Source organism: Bos mutus, chromosome 22 (assembly GCF_027580195.1).
Source record: "Bos mutus isolate GX-2022 chromosome 22, NWIPB_WYAK_1.1, whole genome shotgun sequence".
Classification (NCBI taxonomy): domain Eukaryota; kingdom Metazoa; phylum Chordata; class Mammalia; order Artiodactyla; family Bovidae; genus Bos; species Bos mutus.
In genome coordinates this window covers 61357504-61375546 of record NC_091638.1, presented here as the reverse complement: position 1 = coordinate 61375546, position 18043 = coordinate 61357504, and the positions used below count along the sequence as shown (strand labels likewise).

General features: G+C 59.0%; 1 protein-coding gene across 2 annotated transcripts in view; it reads right to left on the bottom strand.

Moving 5' to 3' along the window:
• Positions 1-832: 832 nt before the first annotated feature.
• AP2A2 (adaptor related protein complex 2 subunit alpha 2) overlaps positions 833-18043 on the bottom strand; it is a 67424-nt gene continuing 50213 nt past the window's right edge. The window contains exons 8-22 of one of the 2 annotated variants that reach the window (XM_070360509.1): positions 17475-17625; positions 16543-16711; positions 15393-15530; positions 14340-14522; positions 13719-13816; positions 13125-13356; positions 12508-12681; positions 8094-8254; positions 5585-5667; positions 4071-4160; positions 3165-3288; positions 2376-2492; positions 2221-2290; positions 1947-2081; positions 833-1231 (exon numbers count right to left, since the gene is read on the bottom strand). In XM_070360509.1, coding sequence (XP_070216610.1) covers positions 1154-1231; positions 1947-2081; positions 2221-2290; positions 2376-2492; positions 3165-3288; positions 4071-4160; positions 5585-5667; positions 8094-8254; positions 12508-12681; positions 13125-13356; positions 13719-13816; positions 14340-14522; positions 15393-15530; positions 16543-16711; positions 17475-17625 — 2003 coding nt within the window. In that variant the 3' untranslated portion in view covers positions 833-1153. The remainder of the gene's footprint in view (positions 1232-1946; positions 2082-2220; positions 2291-2375; positions 2493-3164; positions 3289-4070; positions 4161-5584; positions 5668-8093; positions 8255-12507; positions 12682-13124; positions 13357-13718; positions 13817-14339; positions 14523-15392; positions 15531-16542; positions 16712-17474; positions 17626-18043) is intronic. The other variant, XM_070360510.1, reaches the window with a different exon arrangement.

The following is an 18043-nucleotide window of genomic DNA, read 5'->3' as shown; positions in this document are numbered from 1 at the left end:
TGGGGCCCCAGCACCCACTTGGCGACTCCCGGAAGTTGCCTCCCCAAGGACCTGCACCCGGCAGAGGGCCGCCACGTTCCCGACCCATGTGGCGGCCCCCACGGGGCGGTGAGCAGCCTGGTCTCCCCTGGAAACCCAGGGAACGACACAGGCCCCACCTCGGCACCTCAGGGTGCAGGTGAGGCATGGACAGCCAGGCACGTGGGGGCTGTTGCCACCTCAGGCCCGCCCCCCAGCACACAGGCCTCCCTGCTCCCACCCACCGGTCAGGGTCCACGGCACCTCAGCCTGCAGTCGTGACCCCAACAGGTTAGGGACACTGCACAGGGAAGAGACGGCTCACCTTCCAGAATATTCTCTAGAAGCCATGCCACACCCTGCAATCACAACCGGGACCCAGCCCTGGGCCGCTGTGGTGACCATGACCCAAATGAATTCAAAGACGCGTGAGGCCAGGAACACACCCTCCAGGGCCACCAGGGACCCTCCTCCCCCTGTGCACACCAGGACTCAGTCGGAGGGCCTTACAAGCCTCCCTTTAACAACACAGTGCTGGGGAGGGAAGCCGCACTCAGTCTAGGCAGGACAAGTTTTCCCTGACAGTCACTGAGAACACAACCCCGTCTTAACTTGTAGATGCAGAACTCAGCCTCCACAGGCCCCCAGGCCCCTAGCAAATACACCCACAGCCATGGCAGCCTCCCCATCACCCATCCAAGCAGCCGAGATCTAGTCCTGCAGACAGAACACCGCCTCTCCTCTGAGGGCATCAGAGATGAACTACCAATAAGAGACACGGCACCCTGAGAGAATTTCAAAAAAAACTTTCCACTTTCATTTGAACTTCTAATTTCCCTTTAATGTGCAGACTTAACCACAGAACTGTCTTTGATTTCTGTAAGAGTTGATCCCGGGAGCCATGCCCTTCTTCCTGACTCGGCAGGCTGGCTGGGTCCAGGCTGAGCCTCCTCTTCCTCAAGGGCACACAGGCTCCGAATCCATCCCCAGGAGGGACGAGGCCGAGGGGCGGGGCTGGGAGGCGCTGGGGGCTGCGACGCCGGGCAGGGCACGGACCTGCAGCTCAGCAACAAAGACAGCGGTGGAGACGAGAAGAGATGCACAGACGGGAGCCTGACACTCCGCCCTTGCTGCTTTAAAACTGTTCTGACAGCAATTCACACAACCTCTGAGAGACAGTCTCCCTGCTCGTCCGCAGTGTCAGTCGGTACATCTGGAACAGAGAACACAGCAGGTAGTGGTGGGGTAGGGGCGCTCCGGGCAGCAGACCACCTTGGGGCCAGGCCCTGACGAGCAGCCCCCAAAGGCCCTGCTCAGCCCTTCCCTGAAGGCACCCAGTTTGACAGACTCAAGCATCAAAGGCACTTTCAGCTAAAATAAAAGCTTGACATAACAAGCACTCGTGTACATGGGGGCCAACTGGAGCCTTCAAGCACAGCTGCTGGGCATCAGGACCGCACTGCGGTGGGGCAGCAACGCTGACGGTGCCTGGACGCCGTGAGCCTGCCAGCCCACCTGGGTGGCACCCACGAAAAATGAAGCCACATGCACACAAAAGACACCCGGTGTTTGCAGCAGCCGCACGTCCACGGACAGGCGTGCTGGGCGAGCCAACAGTGCCCTCCCCACAGGGAGACACACGTTCCACAGGGCCCCCACGGACACGGCAGCAACAAGCGCCTGCCGAAGCGGGGGCCCCACGCCGCAGAGCGCGGCCTCCCAGGAGGCCAGGGCCGACGAGGTGCCCAGGAACTTCGTGGAGCGATGGGGTGTCACGTGCGCCAGTGGGCGGCAGTGGTGGTGATGCAGGTGTGCGCCGCTGTGCAGCGCACCAGACGACCAGCCCGGGACCCGCCCATCTCCCTGTGCATAAACTCCACTGCAGTAAACACCACTCAAGCGTGTTCAGTGACGTCACAGGGCTGCACCTGGGCTTGCAGGTTGGGCTCCAGACGCAGCAGGCACCCAATCTGGGCGGTCCTGGTGTGTATGATGCCGGCGCCCACAAAGTTCGCAGGATTAGGGTCGACTTCCTCCAGGAGCGCAGAGCCAAAGCCGATAATCTGGGAAGAAAGGGGAGAAACAGGAGCCCATGGCACCAGCGACGGCAGAGGGGAGCGTCCTCCAAGAGGAGCACACACCAGCCTCCTGAGAGGGCCAGGCCACGCCCCGACCTGGGAACGTCCATCGCCACACCGGTACCTTGGCCTTGGTGACCTCTGTGTCCATCGGGTGCTTGGCCTTGAAGATGCTCTGCACCTCCTGCTGGGGGCTGTGGGGACAGAGCAGCCATCCTGTCAGCGGGCTGCAGCCTGGGCCCCGCCCACCTGCCCACCTACGGACAAGCTGCCACTCACTTGCTCAGCTGCTTCCAGCGCTGGAAGAAATCCTGAGAAGCCATTTCCGTGGGCTGGAAAAACTTGTTGAGTGTGATAGGCAGCTTCACAGACACATTCTGAAAGGTTCCCCCGTACCTGTGAGCAACACAGAGGTCCCCTGGGAGGAGTCCACAAATACGCAGAAAACCCGAGACTCGGCCAGGACCAGATCCTGAGTGCGAGACCCCTGGGGCACAGAAGGGCGGCCCGGGGCCCCAGGAAGACTGTCCATCTCCAGCACACAGTCATCGAGAGCCGAGGACACTGGGAAACACACCCTCAGCCAACGCTGCCAGATTGGTCACAATGACCACGGACAGTTGCCACCTCTTCTCGTTCCCCAGCAGTCCAAGTCAGTTTAAATTGCGTGGGTCGTTCCTTTTTTCCATAAAATGACTAAAGAAGAGTGCCTACAGAATGAAACAAAATTCTGCACATCTATTTCCCTAGATATTACACGGTACACTGTCTTCAGGTCTCTACGTAGCTCATGTTTCAGAGCGTGCTTTTCCAAAATTTAAAGTTACAAATACCCAACAGGGTAGCCTGGTCACTCACTCTACTGGTCACTGAAAAACAGCAGGAACGAGCACAGCAAAAACACAAACATGCTACAAAGACAGGCAGTCTGTGTGTGGGGCGTGTGACACAGAGCACGCACCCAGGGAGGACCCTCACCGGCACTCCTGCGCAGCCGGCCTCCGGGCAGCAGGCCCCCGCCACGGCACTGACAGCTACAGCCACGCACTGTCCTGGCCTGACACCCACCTGAACTGGATGTTGAGGACCGGCGCCTCCATGAAGTCGGACACACACTCAATGTTGACCGCCTGCTGCACCTGTGCGCCCCCATCCACAGTTGGGTCCACGGGCTTGGTCTGCAGGCTCAGATGTGCGGGAGTCAAGGATGCCGAGGGAATGAGGGCAATGCAGCTGAGCCCTGCGGCCATAGGGGCGCCAGGAGGGGCTCAGCAGGACAGAGCACTCATCCTGCCTGCAGACAAAACCTGCATGCTGTCTTTAACGGCTAGCCACAAACACTGAGCATCAACAGTCTACGTTTGAAAGGTGTTTATCTTAAAAATAGATCTTAGGAGGAGAAGGGCACAACAGAAGATGAGATGGTTGGATGGCATCACCAACTCAATGGACATGAGTTTGAACAAGCTCTGGGAGTTGGTGGTGGACAGGGAAGCCTGGCGTGCTCCACTCCACGGGGTCGCAGAGAGTCAGACACAACTGAACTCACTGAAAAATAGATCTGGTCTGAGGTGAGGAGGTTCCTGCTTCACACAGTTTCTCCAAAGAAGGTGGTGTCCTTGGCGGTCAAGTTCGGCCGCCCACCCCTCACTATCTGGGAGTCCATCCTCCCAGACAGACCCCTACATGGCGAGGCTGACGGACGGGAGGCGCTCATGCCCAGCCTTGCTGTCCGCCAGGGCTGTCTGCGACTGCAGCGGGTCCCGGTGCCCCAGCCCTGGCTCTGCCTGGGGACTCCTCTAGGGACAAGAGGCTGGAGCGCGCCTGCAGACAGTTCTCAGGGTTATGGACACACAGCCTGAGAGCAGTCAGAGACCCTGAAGCTGCAGGACCAGCCCCAGGAGCGTCCGTCCTCCCAGTCCATCCTCCCACCCACTCTGCCTGTGGCCCGAGGGGCAACAGGACCAAGGATATTGGCCTGGAGGTCGTCCGAACAGATAAGTGTCGGAGTAAAATTCAGGAACTGTGTGGAGGTCTTGTTACCATAAAATATGAACATCCGACCTGGAAGGAAGCAGAGCAGCTTGTTCACAGGGCGCATCACAGCCCCTGAGCTGCAGGGGGAAAGCAGAGCCCCCACCCCACCCCGACTGCACCCCGAGCCCTCGGCCGTAGCGTGGGGAGCCCTGTGCCATCAGAGCAGAAGATGTCACGCAGGCCTCCGTGAACGTCTGCGCCCGTGGAGTCCAGGATGGAACATGACCTCACACCTCCTAGAGCACACGCAGGTGTGCATGGCTCCCCCACGGTGTAAGGAACACCGAGCGCCTGGCTGACCCCACGGCAGCCCAGAGTTAACGCCTAAGCTCCACGCGAAGTTCTGAGTTTCAGTGAGAAGAGTCGGGGTCCCTGCGGGGCAGACACACCGCCTCCTCCCTGCTTACTCCCCACTCACTTCCAGGACAGGCTCCAGGAGGGTACAGGGAGAGGGCTATCCCAACAGTCAGCGTGTGTAATTTTGGGGGGGATATGGGGGGAGCAAAAACAGCTTTTTTAACAAGTGTGGTAAAATATACATACCCTGCAATTTACCATCTAACCATTTCCAGTCGCACAGCTTGGGACACTAGAACATTCCCCTGGCTGTGTTACCTTCCCCACCATCATCCCCAGAAATCTGTTCATCTTCCCAAACGGACACGCCATCCCCACTGGACACTCACTCCCCTCCCCACACGGCCTCAGCCCCCGGCCCCCAGTCTACTTCCTGTGTCTATGGATGAGACCCCTCCAGGGACCTCTTCTGGGGGAAGTCAGACAGCATCTGTCCTTCTGTGCCTGGATTATTTCTCTGAGCATCACGTCCTCAAGGGTCATCCACGCTGCAGCCTGTGTCAGGGTTTCCTTCCCCTGTAAGGCTGAGTAACACCCGTGGTGGGTTTACCCCACATTCGGTGTATGCACTCATCGGGGTGGGCACTGGGGCTGTCTCCGCCTTTTGGCGACTGTGCGTGATGCTGCTGCGAATGTGGGTGTGCAAGTGTATGCTCAGCCCTGCTTTCTTGTCACATCTTTTGGGTAAACACCCAGAAGAGGAAAGGCTAGGTCACGTATACGGTGATCCCACTTTTAATCTTGTAAGAAACCTCCACTGTTTCCGCAACAGCCGCCCCGCTGACAGGCCTACCAACAGCGCGCGGGGCTCCGGTCCCTCCCGGCCGCCGGCGCTGGCTCTGCGCTCACGGCAGCCGCTGCGGGTGTGAACACACCTCAGTGTGGCCTCACCACATCCCCAGGTTGTTAGTGATGCAGGCACCTTGTCTAGCGCTTCTGGACACCTGAATGTCTTCCTCAAAGAAATGTCTATTCAAGACTTTTGCCCATTTTTTCATCTGGTTCTTTCCCTGTTTTTGACTTGGAATCCTTTATATATTCTGGAAACTAGACCCTTAAAAGAGACGTTTTCATTAAAGAAGTAAAACGCATACCTAAATTCTGCCGAAACTCAGACTTCAGTCCGATCTGAAGCAGCTGGTTTTCAAACAACACACCGTTATTTTTACAGACAAACCTGGGGACAAGGAACAGCGTGTGAGTCACTCAAAGTCACCCAGTGAAAATACCAAGGTAAGTTCTGAAAAGGGGTTTAAGGAACACGAAGGCTGGAAACCTTCTCTGGGACAGAACGAGAAAAGCAGGCGACATTCCAATGGGCACTGCTGCAAGCGCCCCCGCAGACAGGAGGTGAGTCGAGCGGGGCCCTCAGTGGCGGGTCAGCCTGCTTTCCGTGACAGTGCTGCTCACCTGCCCGCGGCTCCCCACTGACACAGGCACCCCCACACACCCCCGCACCGCCCGGCCCTCCCCTGCTCCCCTGGCCCCTGGTGCTGGCAAAGCTCCGTGGAAGACAACAAAACCAGAACACCTTCTCACACCACACGCAAAATGAACTTGAAGCAGGTGAAAGACCTGAACGTGAGACCTGAGACCACTGAACTCCTAGGAGAGAACATGGGCAGAGCGCTCTTTCACATACATCACAGGAGGTATTTCCCTGGATCAGCTTGGGGCAAAGGAAACAAATGCAAAAACAAATGGGATCTAATTAAAAGCTTTCACACGGTAGAGAACCATCAGCAAAACCCACTGAACGGGAGAAAACATCTGCAAACGGCAGAACCAGCGCAGGGTTAACCTCCAACCATACAGACAGCTCATGCAGCTCAAATCACAGCAACCAAGCCACCCAATTAAAAAAAGGGCAGAGGACCTGAACCGACACTTTTCCAAAGAAGACATACAGATGGCCACAGGCAGGTGAAAAGATGGTCAACATCACTAACCATCAGGGAGATGGGGACCAGAACAATAAGGTGTCACCTCACACAGGTCAGAACAGCCGTCACCACGGACAGAGACACGTGTCAGTGAGCACACGGCGGGGAGGGCCCGCGCACGCTGCTGGCGGGTGAGAGCTGCTGCAGACGCGGGCCCGGCACCAAGTCCTCAGAGAACAACGCTAGGGCTGCCGAGAAAGGGGAAGGGCCAGTCGCAGAGTCGTGCCCAACTCTGTGACCCCATGGGCTGTAGCCCGCCAGGCTCCTCTGTCCATGGGATTCTCCAGGCAAGAACAGTGGAGTGGGCTGCCATTCCCTTCTTCAGGGGGTCTTCCCCACCCAGGACGACCACATGGCTCAGCAATCCCAGTCCAGGGTGAACGCCCGTCCACGTGCCCCACAGTCAGCACGGCACCGTTCACAACAGCAAGATACGGAAGCCACCCAAGGGTCCGTCAGTGGGTGAGTGGATACCGACGTGGGGTGTGTGTGTGTATACACACGTACACACGCACGCACACACATACGTGACACAGTACTACTCAGCCACGGAAAAGAATGAAACTGTCACGTGTGACAACATGGGTGGGCCGGAGGGCATTATGGGAAGAGAAATGAACCAGAGCGACAGAGACTGTGTGTCACCATTCACACGTGGAACCGAAGAACTAAACGAATGTAACCAACAGAAGCAGACTCACAGACAGAGGAGACACCAGCGGTTACCAGAGGGGAGAAGAAAGTGGAAGGGAAGCCGGGGTGGGGGTGGGGAGGTGCAGACAGGGGCGCACAGGAAGCGATCCGGACGCGCCCTGCGCTCGGGTTAGACAGCCGGTGTTCTGGAGTCTACAGAAGCTGTGAGTCACTGACATGACGCTATAAACCAACCAACTACATCTCAATCTAAAAAAAAGTGTTTTCAGCCACAGCCAGACAAGGAGGAGCCCTGCACGGCTGCCCGCCCAGTCACTCCCGCAACATAGGAAGCAGGTGGCGTGCGGTGCGGGCAGAGGGTGGAGGCTGCAGACCACAGCCGCCGCCACAGCCCAGGACCGAGGCCGGGCAGCCGCTCTGCTCTTGGTGGGGGGTGCCCACCTTTCATCCAGACGTAAGATTCAAGAGACAGAGGCACAAAGAGCAAGCCGAGAAGGGACAGGACCCACCAAGCACTGGGGGCAGGGAGGGAGGGAGGCCTCAGGGAACCCAGCGAAGGCAAGCCCATGCAGCACTCCGCCAGCCCACAGCAGGGACACCGATGTGGGACACCGGTCACACAGGTGACGAGTGGAGAGCGGACAGAGGCGGCACAGGAAGGGCCTGTAGGGTCTGTTGGCACAGATCCCACGAGACAAAGCAGCGACTATGCAACTGAAGAGCGCTTCTTAAACACCAGCTGGGCCCCTGGAGGGCAGCCGTGGGCATAACTGGAGGACCAGGAGCACAGTGCAGAGGATGGGGTGAGCTACAGCGAGAGCCCTGGGGCGGCCCGCTCCCTCGCCCACCTGGAGTCCCAGCTTCCTCAGTAACTGGAGACAGGGAGTCCAGGGCACAGGCCCAGCAGGGTGAGGGGCTGCAGGGATGGACGCTGGCTGCCGCCTGCCGCCTGGCTGGGACACACTCAGGAGAGAGGGAGGCCCCCTCGGGACGGGAGGCAGACTACCTGGCAAAGTTGTCCTCGGAGCCGGGAGCCAGGGGCGCAGCCGCGGAGGGCGAGTCTGAGAAGACATCCACGAGCAGCCCGCCAGAAGAGGGCGGGGGGCCTGCGGGGACAGGGGGTGCAGCCCCCAGACCCAGGAGGTCTGCCGATGGAGACGGCGTGGACTGGAAAACAGGGAAAGAGGTCAGTGCAGAAGCTGCCGGGCACGACTTCACGCAGTGCAAGTGCCTGTGTCCTCACCACCCACAGCGCCAAAAAGCAACGTCTGGTTTTAGGAACACAGCTCTGCACGTTACTGTCAAGCATCTAAGAGAGTCTTAAGAGGTGAAATGACTAAGCAGGAACCACATTAGCATGCACCCTCAAATGTCTCTAAGTCCTATTGTGTTACAGAGAAAAAGCAGATAAAAGTTCTGCAGAATAGATCTCTCTTTAACTGCTTTGTTGTTTGGCTTTTTACGTTTTGACATGAGGCAGCAGACAAAGAACAACGTCCTTCCGGCCCTCTCAGACCACAGGAGACGCAGCGCGCAGCTCGTCACAGTCACTCACGCGTCCCCTCGCCCGCTGCACAGGGGTGCACTGCCCCTGCCCGGGCACACAAGTTCCAGAAGCCCACAGGGTTCTTATGATCCTGAGGGTCATGTTGAAGCAAGAACCCGGCCTGTGAGAACTCATTTGGACCCTCCTGCGGGCCAGCGTCCACTTACAACTCCCGAGTCCCTCCTGGAGTCACTGCGTGCCTGCAGTGAGCACCACGCTGGTTCTGGAGCACTCATGTTTAAGAGCCACCCCTCGTCTCTCCAGCACGCGGACGCACCCAACCCAGGCAACAGCCCGTCTGCCCTCAGGTTATACTGAGGACTTACACGTGGGGACCATGCGCAGGTGTTCAGTCACTCAGTAGTTACCGACTCTGTAAGACCGCACGGGCTGCAGCATATCAGGCCTCCCTGTCCATCACCAACTCCCAGAGTTTACTCAGACTCATGTCCATTGAGTCCGTGATGCCATCCAACCATCTCATCCTGTCATCCCCTTCTCCTCCTGCCTTCAATCTTTCCCAGCATCAGGGTCTTTTCAAATGAATGAATTCTTCACATCAGGTGGCCAAAAGGTATTAGAGCTTCCATGTCAGCATCAGTCCTTCCAATGAATATTCAGGACTGACTTCCTTCAGGACAGACTGGTTGGATCTCCTTGCAGTCCAAGGGATTCTCAAGCCTTCTCCAGCACCACAGTTCAGAAGCATCGTTCTTCGGAGCTCAGCCTTCCGTGTCTATGGTCCAACCCTCACATCTGCACGTGATCACCAGAAGAGCCGCAGCGCTGACTGCGCGGGGCTTTGTCGGCAAGCTAGCGCCTCTGCTGTTGACCACACTGTCCAGGTTTGCCACAGCTCTTCTTCCGAGGAACAAGTGTCTTAATTTCATGGCTGCAGTCACCATCCGCAGTGATTTGAGAGCCCAAGAAAATAAAATCTGTCTGTGCTTCCGCTTTTTCCCCTTCTACTTGCCAAGAAGTGATGGGACCAGAGAATCCCATCGACAGAGGAACTTGACAGGCAATAGTCCAAAGGGTCACAGAGTTGGACACAACTGAAGCAACTCAGCACACACACAGGATGGGACGAGATGGCACCTAGTTTTTGAATGTTGAGCTTTAAGCCAGCATTTTCCACTCTCCTCTTTAACCCTCATCGAGAGGCTCGCTCTTTACTTCCTCTTCACTTTGTGCCATTAGAGTGATATCATCTGCTTATCTGAGGTTGTTGATATTTCTCCAAGCAATCTTGATTCTAGTTTGTGATTCAACCAGCCCAGCATTTCACATGATGTACTCTGCATAGAAGTTAAATAAGCAAGGTGACAATATACAGCCTTTCCCAATTGGGAACCACTTCGTTGTTCCATGTCGTTCTAACTATTGCTTCTTGACCTGTATACAGATTTCTCAGAAGACAGGGAAGGTGGTCTGGTAGTCCCACCTCCTTAAGAGATTTTCCGGTTTGTTGTGATCCACACAAAAGCTGTACTGTAGTCAATGATGCAGCAGCAGATGTTTCTCTGGAATTCCCTTGCTTTCTCCATGATCAAATGTTGGCAATTTCATCTCTGGTTCCTCTGCCTTTTCTAAATCCAGCGTCTATATCTCAAAGTTCTTGGTTCACATTCTGCTGAAACCAAGCTTGAAGGATTTTGAGCGTTATCTTGCTAGCATGTGAAATGACAATTGTGAGGCAGTTTGAACATTCTTTGGCATAGAACTTCTTAGGGACTGGAATAAAAACTCACCTTTTCCAGTCCTGTGGCCACTGCTGAATTTTCCAAACTTGCTGGCATACTGAGTACAGCGCATTAACAGCATCATCTTTCAGGATTCAAAACAGCTTAGCTGGAATTTCATGACCTCCACTAGCTTTGTTCACAGAAACGCTTCCTAAAGCCCTCTTGACTTCACACCCCAGGATGTCCAGCTCTAGGTGACATCCTGGATGAAACCACGACCTCAGCACAAGTTACTACTTATCTCCCTTTAACATCTGGAACACTGCACTGCACTTCTTAGACAACTACATGTGTAGGCAGATGATCTCACGTATGGATTCCACATGAAGACAAGGAAGTGTCACAGAACACACGTGTGCAGAGAGGCCGTGGGTCTGGGAGGCCTGAGGACTCACGGGCGGCAGCTCGCGAAGGCCCAGCCACAGTAGGAAGTGGGCTGGTGGGCAGGGTGGCGTCAGATGCAGAACAGGCCAGGCTGGAATCCCCAGGAGAAGGGAGGGCCCAGAGGACCGGTGGGGAAGGATCAGCAGAAGCTTCGGTGCGGCTGGGGAGTCTGGGGGACAAGTCACAGGCATCCCCGCCCACCAGCCAGGTTGCTGTGGTTGCTGGGAGCCTGCCCACCAGCTCAGGGGCTGCTCCCGGGGGCCCTGAGCCCCTGTGGACCCCACCACCTGCTGCAAGACGTCTACCACTGGTTTCTGAAGAACAGTTCAAATGCTTTCTAAGGTAGAAAAGCCCTTTTGTCCCACTAAGTCAAATGTGAACACACAAAAGCTAGGTGGTTCCTTGAGGAGATCCCCCAGGATGCCAGCTCCCTCCCCAGACCCCTTGCAGGGCCTCCACCTGGCAACACTGGAGTCACTCCCTACACCGGTGACCTGGCCCTCTTCTGAGGACGCGGGGAGACCCTCCCCAAGGACCTGGCCTGGTGCACAGTCTGCACAGGTTACAGCTGCTCAAAGTGCTGCAGACCATGGCGGGGCAGCTCTGGGCTCCCCTGCCAGCCCAAAGCCCAGGGGACAGGCAGCCTGCAGACACCTCCACAGATGCACAGACAAGCATCCCGGAGCCACAGGAGCCGAGCCCCCCGGACAGTCCCAAACAAAACCACCTCCAGGGGGGACGTGCAACCCTAAGCAAAAGGGATTCCAGCTGATGCTACACGGAAATGAAAGGCATAACAGGTTCCCCAATAAAACCCAGATATCTCAGCGCCACTTCAAGGTGGGGCCTCCCCTCTGAGTTTGGAGGCAGAAGCCCTGGGACGAGAATCCCACGCAGGAGGGACCCCGGCCCTTCTCTGCCCTCCTGCCTCACCTCCCCCGCCCCCATCAGACCACCTGAGCCCTGGGGACACACAAGAACTCCGTCCCCAGGACCACCCTGGGCACCTCTGCAGAGCCGGCGCCAGGTCTGGGGTGGGAGGTCCTGACTGTGACGGGCCCCAAGCCCAGGGCCAGGCGTGAGCACAGGCTTCACAGTGGGCCCGGGGTCAGGTGAGTGCCCCCACACGTAGAGCGCCAGGGCTCACACACAAGCATCCCGGCGCCATACATAAACAAACCACCCTGGCCCCAGGCTGCCACGCACGAGCACGCAGCACCTCTACCCCGGGCGCATCCTCACTGGGGCCGCCGGACAGTGTGAGCAGCTGGCCACATCGCCGGACCAGCATCCAGGGTGGGGCCTGCTCTCCAGGCTGCCTCCCGACGCAGCAGCCACAAAGCCCGCGGTGGTTGGGAGCCCCCCCAACGGGGACAAGAGAGGAAACACAGCTCTGAAAACGGCGCCTTCCTCAACAGACATCAGAGGGCACGTTCTCAGGGCACTTGTATGAACAGGGAGCTCGCTCTAACCCGCTCACTACTGGACCCCAGGAGGTGGAGGCCCTGGATACCAGCCGGGCTGGCAGGAGAGGTCCCCATGCAGCCGTCACCCAAAAATGACATTTTCCAAATCCAAAGCCAAGAGGAGACGTAGGAACTGACCGTGGACCCCAGATGACCGTCTGACAGTCTAACGACAGACACTGTGTCTGGGTCAGCCCACCCAGGACACCATCCCAGGTCCTGAACCTCGGGCACCAGGCGCCCCAAAGCTTGTGCAGGCGGGCCCTCGGGAGGACCCACCACGGCGCTGGTGCTGGCCAGGGCGGGCTCGGGGCCCCCGTTGACATCGGCGCTTCTCTCCCGCTTGGCCTCCTCCAGGTCGGTCACGGTGCTTGGACCCTTCTTCTTCTTGAGCTTGGCCAGGATGGAGGACTCGCGCTCTGGAAAGGGGGGCATCTCCTCCAGGACAGTTGCCTGGTGGGAAAGGAGCCCAGGTCAGCAGGGCACAAAGCCCCACGGCCTCCAGCCCCTACCCAGGGCAGCCCAGGGATGGGGGCGGGGGGACGGCGGGACGGGGGGAACGGGGCAGGGACGACAGGGGGGAACGGGGCAGGGACGGCAGGGACCAGGTGGCCCAGGGATGGGGTGGAATTGGGGGAACGGCGGGGACAGGGGGGATGGGGGGGATGGGGGAGGACGGGGGGATGGCGGGGACCAGGCAGCCCAGGAGTGAGGGGGAATGGGGGGGACGGGGGGATGGGGATGATGGGGGGTGGGGTGGGGATGGGGGGAAAGGGGGGACAGGGCAGCCTGGGGATGGGGGGATGTGGGGATGGGGATGACAGGGGGTGATGGGGATGACGGGGGGGATGGGGATGACAGGGGGGGATGGGGAGGGGGGGATGGGGGGGTCGCACCAGGATATCGGTGCTGGCGACGGTGCTGAGCCGCAGGTACTCGACCGCACGCTGCTGCAGCTCCACGTCGGCATTCTTCAGCTGGCTGTCACTGCGCAGCACGTCCTGGATGGTGCCCTTCACCTCCGGGAAGAGGTTCACGAACTTGATGTAGGTGGACAAGAGAAGCGCCCTGGTGGGCACGCTGCACAGGTGGAACTTGGAGTGCAGAAGGTGGAACTGGGTCAGGGGGCTGCGGGGTGGAGGGGACACACGGGGCAGCGTTACCTCTCGTCTCACGCTGCACCGCGCCCGCCCTGCCTGAGCCCCGGGGATGGGTGAGCAGGGAGCGATGAGGAGCCCCACCCTCGCCAGGACCTGCACGTTTCCAGCTCCAGGCCAAGTACAGGCTCCCCCGAAACAGCGTCGGCCACTAGCCACACCTCCTTTCTCCCAGAATCCCCACATTCTGCACAGTTGTCCTGAACGGACGTGCCCTCACTCTGGGCTGTCCAGGACTTCAAGACGTCAGCTGGCCTCAATCAGGCCTCAGGTGAGAGCTCGGGGCACAGGACCAGCACCTGGACACAGGGCTCTGGCCCCCGGGCGACTCACCTGGACCTTGGGTCTCCTGCTATCAAGTTCCCGAACTCCCCGAGGATGTAGCCACCAACTTTGACCAGGTTCTCGTGGCAGGCCGGGGCCTGCAGAGCCTGTGGAGGAGCGTGCCCTGAACCCAGTGCCCCAGAGCTCACGCACAGGTAGAGGCGGCATGGGCTCAGCCTCCAGAGAAAGCGGCTGAGCTGCGTGAGGAACCATGAGTGCGGCCCAGGGGCCTTCCCAGGGAGCCGGCGCTGCACATGGCCTCAGTCACCAGAACCTCCTGAGCCATCTGTCCCGCTTCCAACCACACTGCCCACCCCATCCCCCACTCCTGGCCACTTCAGCAGAGGGGTCAGCAGCAGGGGAGCCCCGGGGACAGGTCCACGGTCAATCCCACCCCTTCAACAAGAGCTGCTCCCAAAAATTATGGTTCAGACCCTGGACAGGGGCAGGGGGCACATGGAGGCCAGTGGGAGCCCCCTGCCCTGGGCAGCTTGCTCAGGCAGTCTCTGGCCGACCGAGAGCACCTCACCCGGGGCAGCCGTGTGGAAATCAGGGAGACAGGGCACTGAGACACGTGTGGAGGTGGACGCGGGCCCAGAGCTGGCAGGGAAGCAGGGAGGGCTGGCACACCTCGAACACCGTCTTGGCGGCGTAACCCTGCACGTCGTCCCGGTTGATGACGATCTGTATGACGCGGTACCACACCTCTTCACTCACGTAGTCGCCGGCAATTCGGATCAGGTTCAGGATGGTGTCCACATACCACGTGTAGTCCACGGCGTACTTCTCTGCCAGAATGGCCACCTTCAGCACCTGCAGGGCACAGCCGCCCAGGAAGGGACTCAGGAGGGTCTGAACCCGCACCAGAGCGCCCCCAGCTGCTCAAAGGAATCTCGAAAGTTTAAGGTTCCAGGACAGATGCGGAAGGACACGCCAAGTAGAACGAGTGAACCAGTGAGATGGGTTCTGCAAGAGGCACAGTGGACCCCGCCCACCCCTCCGCACTCAGCTGCCCAGGACGCCCCGCGCTCGCTGGCCTCCTGCTCCAACCAGTCCTTCTCACTTGCTCCCTATTCTCTGCTGCCCGGGGGTGCCTGCTCCGGGCTGTGGGAAGCAGGCCCCTCGCCTACGCAGGCACAGCCTCCACTTGCACGGAGCCACCCTGGGCAGCATGGACAGTGCACCCAGAGCCCGGCCCTCTGGCAGGGCGGCCCTCACGCCCACCTTGCCCCGGCCTGACCTCCCGACCACCCCCCAGAGCCCTGTCCACCTGCTGTGCGCCTTCTCTGGCCTCCACATCGACCCTCCATAACGAGCCCAGAGGCCATCCTGGAGCACCTGCCCTGTCAATGCCCTCGGCGTCAAGTCCTCCAAGCCCAGAGCTGCCCCTAAAGCTGGACACTGGAGGCCCCTCACCGCCACACTGGCCCGAGTGCCTGCATGCCCCAACCTGCTCCCTTGGTGCTGAGCCCCCTGCCTCCGGGGCCTCTGCAGGGCAGGTGCAAAGTTAGGATCAGGGCCTCTGCAGAGTGACTCCAAAAAACTGGAGCTCTACTGAAAACGCTGATAAAAAAGCTGAACAAAGCACAGCACTCTCATCCAGCCCGTAGCAGACCCCATGAAGAAGCGCTTCAGCTCAGATGCAACCACAGAGGCCCTGATGACAGAGACCCCAAGACTCACAATCTCTTCTCGGATGGAGTAATCCGCTGTCTCCAGGTAGCTCAGCATCTCAGCCACGATCTGCTGGGCGTTGCTGCGGTCGCACATGGCGTAGAGGAGGTCCACGGCCCGTTGCCGCACACTCACATCCCGCTCCGTCTGGGGGTGAGCACAGGAGCAGCAGCATGAGGGGTGCTTGGCGGGCATGGGGGGGCTCCCTCCGTCCCAGTGCCCACCTCGGAGCTCGCCCCCCTCACCATTCAAGTCCAGTGTCCTGTGGAGCCCTAACCCCACTCACTAACCACTGCCCTGGCTCCTGCTCTGACAGGCCGGCTCATGCTCTGTCCCGGGATGGGGGGGCGGGGGCGGGTCAAAGGCCACCCACTGTGTGGTCACAGACTGGCCTCTTCTGCATCACCTGGGAGCCCGTCACCGTGCCCACTCCTGGCCCCACCCCAGACCCTGAGAAGCGAGGGCGCAGCCGCTCCACAGCACTGGACAGCGGGAGAGGCGCTGCCGAGAGCTGCCACGGCCCACACAGGTGGCTTTCTGATCCAGGCAGCGACTGCAAGAGACGCCACAACCACCCAGGCAGAATTCAAAACGCCAGAAAGCAAATTCCCAACCTTTGGAAGCCCTCACGTTCAAAACTCACACCAAAAATGCCCAGTAAGTCCACGTAAACCCCAAGGAACAGGGTGAGACCTGTTCCCAGCTCTAGCGTAGGACCCGGGCGGCAGCCGCGAGCTCCCCCGCCTGCCTCCGCTTTCCTAACGTGCACGACCAGTTGTGTCTGACCCTGAGGAAACCCTCCTGAAGCAGAAGATCCTGCTCTGGAATTTGAATTCCCTGGGAAAGCAAATATTCTTTTGCCAAGAGTGAGTTTTTTGCAGACATGGACAAAATATCTTATCCTTCCACCAAAAAGAACAGTTTCACTGACCTCAGCTTGTCTTTCTTTTTTTGGTTTGAACCGACCTCAACTTTTATTGCAGGTCTGCCCACGTGCCAGACCCACGGGAGCTGCCCGTGGGCACAGCCTCTCAGGGCAAAGCGCAGAACCACCCAGGGACCCACACACCCGAGCAGACCGCCCCGGGGCCAAGCGTGTAGGACCCCGGAACCCACGAGTAGCTCCCACCCAGCCTGAGACACGGGACAGTGCGCTTGCCTTCAGGGCGTTGATGACCGTCTCGATGTGCGTCTTCACGGCCTCGTGGGAGAACTCGGAGCTGGCCAGCGTGCACATGCTTTCCAGGGCCAGGTAGCGCAGGTTGGTCTCCCGGTGCTGCAGGAACTGGCCCAGCTGGTTACAGGCCCGGACCAGCAGGTTCGGCTCGCTGCACAGACGGGAGAGACAGGTGGGCAGGGGTCCCCCGCTCAGCCAGGGCTGCCGTCACAGCCACCACGGCCTCCCAGGACACAAGGCCTAAGGCTCACTTTGGTCAGTACCACACGAGGACCCCCAGAGCGTTTCTCAGTGCATCCACGGGACCCGCCTCCAGAGGGCCAAGGCTGGCCAGCAACCTGAGCCTCCACACCAAACTGGCCAGGGGACCCCAGTTTTCATCATGCCTTGACCAGAGGTGACACGCTCAGCCAGAGAACCTGCCTGTTTCATCCCCTAACAGCGGGATGAAAGCCCCGACGTGGAGAAGGTAAACGCAGGTGGAGATGGTACACAGAGGTCACTGGTGTTCAAGCGCCAGCTCCATGCACCCCAGGGTTTGGGGGGGTGGTCTTTGCTCGCTTTTCATTCTGTCCTCGTGACGTCTGCGCCCTTCCGACACAGCCGAGACTGGTACACCCCCCAGCAGGGGAGCTGGCTAACAGTACCCAGTCCGTGGAACCATGGCACTCTGGTGGGCGCACCTGCTGGGACCTGGAGACACCCCCACCCCACCCAGCGCGGCCTCCACACACCTTCCTGCCACAGCCTTGACCCACGCAGCCCGCGGGACACACGCTCACACGGGTTCCTGGGTGGCCCTGGGAGCGGCTGGCCGGGTGGGATGCCCAGGAGAAGGGGGAGCCCCCGGGGGAGGCGAGAGCACGGCACCCAGCTGTGTGTGGAGGGTGGAGGCTGAGCGCGCGCAGGCCCACCTGTCATGGTGGATAACCAGGCTGATGGCCTCGAAGAGCACGGCGTTCTTGGCGTTGGAGTGCTGCACCTTCTTGGACTTGGGCGGCTCCTGGGCTTTGTTGAGAATCGCCTCCAGGCACTCGGTCAGGCGGCCACGCACTGCAGGGTCTTCTGGGCAAAACAGACAGCCATTGGCGGCTCCCTGCGGCCCACCCTGCCCCAGCCCCAGTAACCCTCGCCTCAGCCTCTCAGAAGGCGAAGGTCCCAACTCAAACCCTGAGGCTGCTTAAGTCAGAGGATCTGACGGCCAGGATAACATTTTAACACAAGTAAGAGACGCAAGTTTTTGCTGAAATATAGATTATATAAGCTGAGGAAAATAAATCTCAGTGACGTGGACAAAAAACACCTGATATGGAAGTTTGGGGGGATGGGGAGGAATGAAAGGTTTCTCCCCACTACCTGCTATCACCACAAGAAACATAGAAAACACACGAAGAGCAACAAAAACAGAAGGGAAATTTTAAAATTTTAGTCAAAGCAGACCAAGAAAGACTAAGAAAGTAATAGAAACATGAGAACTCCAGAA